Genomic DNA, 9,368 nt, shown 5'->3' on the forward strand with positions numbered 1-9,368 from the left:
GTTTTGAAAAAGCAAAGAACTTCCAGTGGGATATGGCTGCTAAAAAAGCACATGCAATTCTTGGGTGGGATTAGTGGAGGTATAGTGTTCTGTAAGAGGGAGAAGAGAGTTCTGTGAGTTCTGTGCCAGTCAGGCGGCTGCATTCCATTCTGTGCTTTATCTACCCTTGAAGAGGGACATTACTAAAGTGAAGTATATGCCTGGGTAGGAGGACAGAAGGACAGACAGAACAGGAGGGCTCTGGGAACATGTCTCCTGAAGAATGGGCCCAGGAACTGAGGAAGTTTAAAAATAACGATCTGGGGGAAATATAATGGCTCTTTTTAAGTATTTCAAAGGCTGAGATTAAGAGGGGGAGTTGGCCTGTTTTAAGAGATTCTGGTGGACAGAATTGCTAGCACTGGGTGGAAGTGACAGGGACGTGAAGTGGTTAAGCTTTCTGATAGTCAAAACTGTCCAACAACAGACTAGACTGCCTTAAAATAGGCTGCACAGGGGCTCTGCATTTATACTGCAGTCATCTTTAGAAGGCCACCAGAAAAATCAGCACAAAGGAGAAAGATCATTATGATGTGAATCACTCTTTGGCTATATGGATGCATCTGGTTGGTTCTCCTTGTTGCAGGAAGTCTGAGTCCCACCTAGAAGACTGTCTCTGTATGTGTGGAGTGGAACCCAAGCTTGCTGAGGAAGTTAGGCTGAATGGACTGTGAAATTCTGGAATTTCAAAATGAAATTACTACCAAACATTAGTCAACCATCTTAATCCTGTAGTTTTAAATGAAACTGCAGACATCCTTGAGATAGTTGTGGCAGTACAGTCTTTGAAGCCAGACAGATTCAGGTTAGAGTCTGGATTTGCCATCTATTATCTGCACAGATCATCTTTGGCAAGTTATTTAATCCACCTAAACCCAGTTATCTATATGATAAGGGACTTTTGTAGATTAAGTGAGATAACCTATGTAACAGGCTTAACATGGCTACTAGTGCTTAAATAATGATAGCTATTGCCGCTAGCATATTATTATGACATCAAATTACGATACCTGCTTCCAATAGGCACTATAATTTTTGATGGGATATCCTAGAGAGGTCTGAGGACCGGTCAGAGGTAGATTTCAGGGTCTTAAGTGGGTGCAGTTCTGAGCATCAATGGGTAGGAGCTGGTTCAGTGTGTAACCCAGGAGCCAAGAAATGTGCAAGAGATTAAAAGCAGATCAAATGAGGCATTGCAAGGGAAGCCCTTAGCCAGGTGTCTGACAGGTTCCACGCAACCAGTATATAGTTGGTAAGTGAATGAGAGGTGACTAGAAGCAGCTACTAACCTTTGAGAAGCAGCCAGAGTGGGCTGGTTCTTTCTTCTTTACTTGTTTCTTGGGAAGTGCTGTCACTATTAATGATTTCATTTTCACAGCTGAGCACCTGAAGCTCAGAGGGATTATGTGCCTGGCCCCACCAGGAGCTGGAGGCTGGAGGAGTGGACAGACTGGTCTCTGAGATTCTTTTCAGTGCTAAATTTCATTGCTCTGAGATCTCTTGGGCTATTTCTGTGTTCTCACAGGGCCAAATAACAGGAAAACAGAGAGGAAGACATTTGGCACCAGGTGCACCAGATTTTCCAATGTTTGAATTTTTTAGTTTCCATCCGGATGACTTGTGTTAGGAAGATGTAAGTTGCATTTATCCAGTGTAAATGAAGCAGGAAGTTTTGTGATGAGATGCTAATGCTCTTAGGCAACCTAATAGGTCAGACCAAAGGGAAAATCACCTTCTTCTGAATCATGTGTTTGGCTGTGAGGAAGACCGTGGTCCCTGAATACTGGCCAGGATTCCATCTCTTGCTTTGGCTGTAGAAACAGACTTGGGTCAGTAATGAGCCATTTGTCAATGCTCATTGAGATCCTGAAAACCAAGCCCCATCTCTTCTCTGCTTGACAGAGCTCATGGCACATCTGCCCTGGTGACCTGGGCCAAGACTTCTGAAATCCAGCTTAAAACATATAAGAACTTGAGTCATGGCATAAAGTTCCTACAGGACAGTTTTCTAATGAGATTTTCAATTCTAACAAAGATGCTCGTTGGCCTCTCCTTGAGTTCCAGGTCCTATTAGAGAAAAGAGAGAGGAGAGGGGAGAGACCAAACTACAAAGCAAAACAAAAAAAACCTGAACAAAATCCATAAACAAAAAGAACTATGTAGCAAACATCATCATGTTGAAATCTAAACCTGCAGAAAGTTTATTTTGAAAATGAACTCCATGAATTTGCTTAAAAAAAAAAATAGCCCTTGCTGGTTCTAAATCCCTCTCCTGATTTCTGGATGGCTTTCTAAGTCTCTGACTAGGTCATCCTTTTCTTTCCTTCACACTCTAATCCAACTTTGCAAGGAAAGTTGGAATGGTGGGTTTGGTCCCCAAATCAGGTTTTGGCGCACTCCTCCCCACGCTCGGGGCTTGGCCTCACCATCTATTCTCCCATGCAAGGCTTGGGTCGTCCTGTCTGAAAGGCCCACGATACTGTGGCTTCTGGCCCTTCCATGTAATGAGTCAAGCAGATCGCTCATCAGCTCTGTTTTTTAATAAAACATGAATAGCACATTTTATGGCTTTCACTATTCAAACAGCAGTTGAGCCGAAGAGGAATTATTCCTTTTAATGGTTTGAACACTCATTTCCAAGCAGCCATGCTGCTTTGTCAAGCTTTTTCCTGAATGAGAGAATGGCCTTGGAAAAAGAAGAAGGCTTGGCAGGAGTTGACTAGGGTTTTCTCAGGATGGTGGGCAGCTGGGACATGCATAGAACTGTCGCTTGGGTCCTTGTCATTGCAGACAACCCCTACGTTGTCCTGGGGCAGTCTCCTAGGAAGCCGGGGCAGGGGACTGTGAGGTGCAGCATGCATTTGCCCAGAGAGAAACGCACTCCATTCTATCTCAAAGGCATGCAGGCTCATAGGAAAGCTGTGGATGCAAGTTTCCCGTTCCCTACTAAATTGTCATAGAAACATCCTCCCATTAAGTTAAAATGAACTTAAACATATGGGATGTTCCTGGGACATCAGCAACCATGAGGAAGGCCGGCTAGGGACTGAAAAAATGCACTGTGCGGCAAGCTTAGTGATCTGCCTGGCACACAAGTATTGCTTGTTACTACTCTTAGCTCCATTTCACAGAGGAAAAAACTGAAGTTGAGATTTTCATAAATTGTAGTGCTAGTAAATAATAAAGCCCAGACTCAAAACATTATCTTTTTATTCCAAATCCCATGTGATTTCCATAGCATCCTTTGCTGCACATTAGGGTCCTGATGGAAGCAGTGTTTAACCCCCAAAAAACGGTTGATGCTGGAACCATGGGAACACAGGGTCAGACTGGAAGCATGTTTCCAAGTAGGGTCAGTTGGAGGCCCTCAAGTCATGCTGTGAGGTGACTATAGGTAGGGCAGACTTCCAACCCTTTAAAAACACTGATTGCCCCCACCCTGTCTATCTATCCTCCTTTGCATCTCCCTTGGGTAAGCTGATGATTTTTTTTTTTGAGCTAATCTGGACTGCAAGATCAGTGCCACATATAACAGGCCAGGACCTAAGGAATTCGCCTCTTAGGGCAGGCGGCAATTTTAAGGAGCTGTAACTTCTGAGCGGGTAACCTGGGTGCTATGTATGTGGAAAGTCAGGCGCACATGAAGATTTTGTTTTGTTTTTCAAATTGTGGATGCTAATATCTTTTTATTGTTCCATTGCTGCAAACGTCTTTGCCTGGATAAGAAAGATTTAGGCAAAAGGGTTTCTTAATTAAATATTGCCTCATGCCAGATTACCACTCAGAAAGCAGCAGTGGGCTCCATTAAAGGATGAACTGCACTCCCACAGTCGACAGCTGATTAATGTGTTAATTAGGAACCCTGACCCCCTCCCCAGTCACCCGAATCTCCTCTTAAGCCCAGCAGAATGTATATATTATGCCCATGTGGGTAACCTCATGGCATACTTTGGCTTTGACTTTGGACGTTTATATAAAAATAAAGGCTCAGTTGCCAACATGAATAGCTTTCTTTCTTTCCAGGGGAAATACAAGATGGAAAGAGTTATAGGAACCAGAAGTCCTGCCTTTCAGTTTTCTTATATCAAGAGCAAGTGATATTTCTGCTGAGGCAGTGTCTTTTGAGTAGTTTAGTGGTGTAGGTTGCCACACATTTATTTCACAGGAAAGGAGTGAATCCATCAGGCCACTGAGCTTATAAGTACTACCCTGGCAGTCAGCCACCAAAATATAAATACTCTAAATGGACTAAAGGAAATGTTCATTCTGTTGTTTAGAATTGGACACATCCCAGGAAGGTAAATTTAATCTTTTTTTGAGGACTGCTGTTACAGGGTTGAATGGAATACACGTTTGTTTATCTCCTTTGTGATCTTTTTGTCTTCCTGGTGATACATTATGTATTTGTGATACGAAGCATTTCAGCTGTCTTGCTCAATGGCACTGCATTAGCTGATTGTTCAGTCCCCAGATTGCCATCGTTAAACAGCTTCAGCTTCAGCTCTGTCCAATCTGGGACCTGTTAGGAAGAGAAGTGGAACCAAAGAGGCCAGATTCCAACAGAAACAAAGCCCGGGTAGAATTAGGGGGAAATCATTCCAGAGCCCAGTGAGCTGAGCTCTGTACTTCTTAATCTTTATCTTTTAAAATATCTGAAGGAATTTGGGTACTTCTTGGCATAACAAGGAAAAACTAATGCCTCAAAAAGTAAAAAAAAAAAAAAAAAATTTAAGTCGCCTGTGGAAAAAGAAAGGAAGACTATCCCATAACACATGATTCAGAAAACTATAGTTTATGAGACACATGCTGTGTATTTCATGGATATGCAAATGTTTTTTTATTAAAGAGAGAGATCTACAGTATATATTTTCACCTAACTATCACATCTTAAGTAATCAGCTCAGGCTTCTCTGATGAAATCTTTAATTACCAGAAGTGTGTCATTAGTTAGACGTAGAGTGAATGATGGTACTGCGTTTTATTGCTTCACATGATACAGCCATTTGTGCCATAAATTCACTGACCTCATCTTAAATGATGTGTCCTGTAAGACAGACTTGATTCATTATTTCTTAAGTGATGACTTTTTTCTCTAATAATTTTTTGCTTCATCAGAAAGATTGCTTTTCTGTATTTTTCAGTGTTCTGAATTGAAATATAAGGAGGTAAGGACACACACACACACATTCACACTCTCATTACCCATAACGAGACAGTCATGGACCATCCCACCATTACCTAAACACTTTACGGGGTTGCAGAAAATGCAGTAGTAAACATTAGGTTTTAGCTTTAACTGGAAGGTTTCATGCAGTCGAATTTTGCTTTCAACTTTGATGTCTGAAATTCTTTTTATGTGGAAATAGATAAAATGTGGTGGAGAATTCTCACTTGACAATTGGGATAGATCTATGATAATTCCTTATTCATTAATGAATTATTACAAGGGAAAGAAGTGAAGGGAGAACATTTAAGTTATATTTAGATTATTTTTTTGACTCCACTTGAAAATATTTATTAAGCTTGAAGAAACAGAGGAATCCTCTAGAGGCAAATAATTCAATTTGGCAATTTAAAAACCAATTAAGGATTTCAGAAAACTCTTTCCCCTTATGGTTAAAAAGTAAGATCCAAAAGAAACATGCCAGAAACTTTGGCATATTATTGTAATTGGTTTAATTCATTGATAATATTTTTCAGTGCATGATTAAAGAAGCTATGTTTGATCCTTTACTTCAAGCTTATACATTTACATGTTGGGCCTACTATTGAAACCGAATCCAGTGGCTTTATTTCATACAGGAACTTAAATGTCACATTATTATATATTACCTTTATTAAGATGATCAAGTTTTGGGGCGCCTGGGTGGCTCAGTTGGTTAAGCATCTGACTTCAGCTCAGGGTATGATCTCAAAGCTGGTGAGTTCGAGCCCCGCATCAGGCTCTGTGCTGACAGCTCAGAGCCTGGAGCCTGCTTCAGATTCTGTGTCTCCCTCTCTCTCTGACCCTCCCCTGCTCGTGCTGTCTCTGCCTCTCAAAAATAAATAAAAAACAAAAAAAATTAGAAAATAAATAAAAATAAAGTAAAATGATCAAGTTTTAAAAAATAATAGCTTATTTGTTTCAAGTAAGTATTTAACCTTTATCTAGATAAGAATTTTGAGAGTCTGATGGATCTTTTGTGTTTCTTTGATTAGACACAGTTCTTCATTTAATTGTCAACTAGACACCTCAACTATGATTTAAAAGAGAAAATTTCTGTAATTCTAGAGACCTGAAAACACTGTAGTGAAACACAGAAGTATATTAGCATTGAAATTATTTTTCTTGCAACAAGTATTTTGAGAGGGTAATTTGATATGAGACTACACAAAAATAAAGAATGTGTACCAGTAAGTATCTGCTATTCAGTCTCATGCCTTCCAGTATATTACCTGCAATTATCAGTGGAAAAAAAGTAAGAAGGGAAGAGTGGATTTATACGTACAGACCCATGTCTGCCACAAGTGCATACACCCACAATGACACGTGAGCATGCCACCACTGTTTACAGTCAAGGAAAGCTGAGAGTTAAATGAGATGAGTAATCAAATGCCCAGCATATGTTGTTTTGCATTGTTGATATGACCAATCGTTATTAAAAGTTATTATCTTTTAATGCTATCAGTTTATCATAGTTAAAAAAAAAACATGCACCAACAACAGAACAGACACCCTCCTCAACAAAAATAAGGTTCCATTTACAGCAACATTGGAACCAATGCTTTACAGAGGAGTGCCTTGAATTCAGTGAGCTCACCATTGCACCACAATTCGAGTTCTCTCCCTGCTGCTGTATGGATTGAGTGCTAAGGAAATGACGAGAGAGAGAGAGAGAGAGAGAGAGAGAGAGAAAAGAAAAAGAAAAGAAAAAAAATTGCATGTGTAATTTTCAGTCAAAAAAGTAAGGCACTGAAGAACTACTGAAAATTTTGACATCTGTTTATCTGTTTATAGCTATGGCAAGATTACTCATATTAATTCTTGTTTAAAATGCCATATGAAGGAAAGACATTTGTGCAAACAAGAGTCATATTTGAATTGTAGATCATGTCTTCACCATCTGTGAGAGCTGATGGTGTTGCAAAATTAATGTGTTAATGAAATCACAATAATTTCTCCAAAGTAATGGGTTCTGAAGCTGAGAATGACTATTTTTTGAACTTTGATGTCTAGTGATTTCCAATTGGGAAAAGCTCTCAGCCTTTAATTAGTTCTGCAGCCCAACTTTAAAATAAATTTGGTGATATCTTGCTTTTGCCAGGAGTCGATTTGAAGGGGGGTGGGGGGTGGGGAAAGAAGCCATAACAACTTTTGGAAAACGTTCTCTGGTGTTTGAAAAGTTGTTAAATAAGACTGCCTGCCAAGAAATGTCACCAAAAATTCTGACTACTGAGAGAGAGTGGGCAAACAGCTCAAAAAATAATTCTAGCTTGCTGCAACATCACAGGTTGGGAATAGCTAAACCTCACACAGACTTCACGACTAATTCCAAGTTTCCCTTTGGAAGCCAGACATAATGATGTTCAGCGCTTTGTGTTATCGGTTAACACAGCACAACCTTTCCAACTGCATTATTGAACACAGTCAATAGTGTAAAGTGACTTTGCCTGAGGAGAATTTTATGGGGCTCTATTTGAAAGGCCACTGAACTTCCTGGAGAATCCTTTTCTCCGCAACTAGTTACATGTACATTTACCATGAGCCTCTTTGACAAGGGCAAGTATGTGGGCAGGTATATGGATGTCTTTTTGTCAGATCCACCTTTAAGTTGAGCTTAAAGGACACAACACAGTTTTGGGATGGTGTTGTGATTGTTTTTAATAGAAGATGGTGATCATTGCTATTCCGACGAGCTCCTATTTAAAAAGCAATTCTGCCTTCCAAGGAGAAATCATTTCACAAACATTTAAGAATTTCACCTTTCAGAAAGAAACACTTCAACCTGTTTGAAAAAAAATTGTGATAAAGTTTGAAAGAACCTTTATGTGAAACATGAAACACTCTTTACCATTGGAAATTGCTTATCTTTTTTTTTTCTTTTTATTACTGTGTTGTAGGTATGTGACTGGTGTAAGCACATAAGACACACAAAAGAATACCTGGATTTTGGGGACGGGGAAAGAAGGCTTCAGTTCTGCAGTGCAAAATGTCTCAATCAATACAAAATGGACATTTTCTACAAAGAGACACAGGCCAATCTTCCAGCTGGGCTGTGCAGCACATTACACCCTCCCATGGAAAATAAAGCAGAAGGCACGGGGGTGCAGCTGCTCACTCCAGACTCTTGGAATATCCCTCTAACAGATGCTCGGAGGAAGGCCCCCTCCCCGGTGGCTGCAGCTGGCCAAAGCCAGGGCCCTGGCCCATCGTCGTCCACCACCGTTTCTCCATCTGACACTGCCAACTGCTCTGTCACTAAAATCCCCACGCCAGTGCCCAAGTCCATGCCCATCAGCGAGACTCCAAACATCCCTCCGGTCTCAGTCCAGCCACCTGCTAGCATCGGGCCTCCCCTCGGCGTCCCGCCTCGCAGCCCTCCCATGGTGATGACCAACCGCGGCCCGGTGCCACTGCCCATCTTCATGGAACAGCAGATCATGCAGCAGATCCGCCCGCCCTTCATTCGCGGGCCACCGCATCACGCCTCCAACCCCAACAGCCCCCTGTCCAACCCCATGCTCCCCGGCATCGGGCCCCCGCCTGGCGGCCCCAGGAACCTGGGCCCCACGTCCAGCCCCATGCACCGGCCCATGCTGTCGCCCCACATCCATCCCCCAAGCACCCCGACCATGCCTGGGAACCCTCCAGGCCTGCTGCCCCCGCCGCCCCCGGGCGCGCCCTTGCCCAGCCTCCCATTTCCGCCGGTGAGCATGATGCCAAATGGCCCGATGCCCGTGCCCCAGATGATGAATTTCGGGCTGCCGTCGCTCGCCCCGCTGGTGCCGCCCCCCACCTTGCTCGTGCCATACCCCGTGATCGTGCCCCTGCCCGTGCCCATCCCCATCCCTATTCCCATCCCTCACGTCAATGATTCCAAGCCCCCCAACGGGTTCTCCAGCAACGGGGAGAACTTCATTCCGAGCGCCCCTGGCGACTCCTCAGCGGCGGGCGGCAAGCCAGGCGGACACTCCCTGTCCCCCAGGGACTCCAAGCAGGGCTCGTCCAAGTCTGCGGACTCGCCGCCGGGATGCTCCGGCCAAGCCCTGAGCCTGGCGCCCGCGCCCGCGGAGCACGGCCGGAGCGAGGTGGTGGACCTGACGCGGCGCGCCGGCAGCCCCCCGGGCGC

At 43.1% G+C, this 9,368-nt stretch overlaps 1 protein-coding gene across 1 annotated transcript in view; it reads left to right on the forward strand.

The window, feature by feature from the left end:
• SOBP (sine oculis binding protein homolog) overlaps positions 1-9,366 on the forward strand; it is a gene marked incomplete at its 3' end in the record, with an annotated part of 138,276 nt that extends 128,910 nt beyond the window's left edge. The window contains exon 6 of the mRNA XM_029943202.1: positions 8,140-9,366. Coding sequence (XP_029799062.1) covers positions 8,140-9,366 — 1,227 coding nt within the window. The remainder of the gene's footprint in view (positions 1-8,139) is intronic.
• Positions 9,367-9,368: the final 2 nt, after the last annotated feature.

The sequence above is a fragment of the Suricata suricatta genome, chromosome 7 (genome assembly GCF_006229205.1).
Source record: "Suricata suricatta isolate VVHF042 chromosome 7, meerkat_22Aug2017_6uvM2_HiC, whole genome shotgun sequence".
NCBI classification, from domain to species: domain Eukaryota; kingdom Metazoa; phylum Chordata; class Mammalia; order Carnivora; family Herpestidae; genus Suricata; species Suricata suricatta.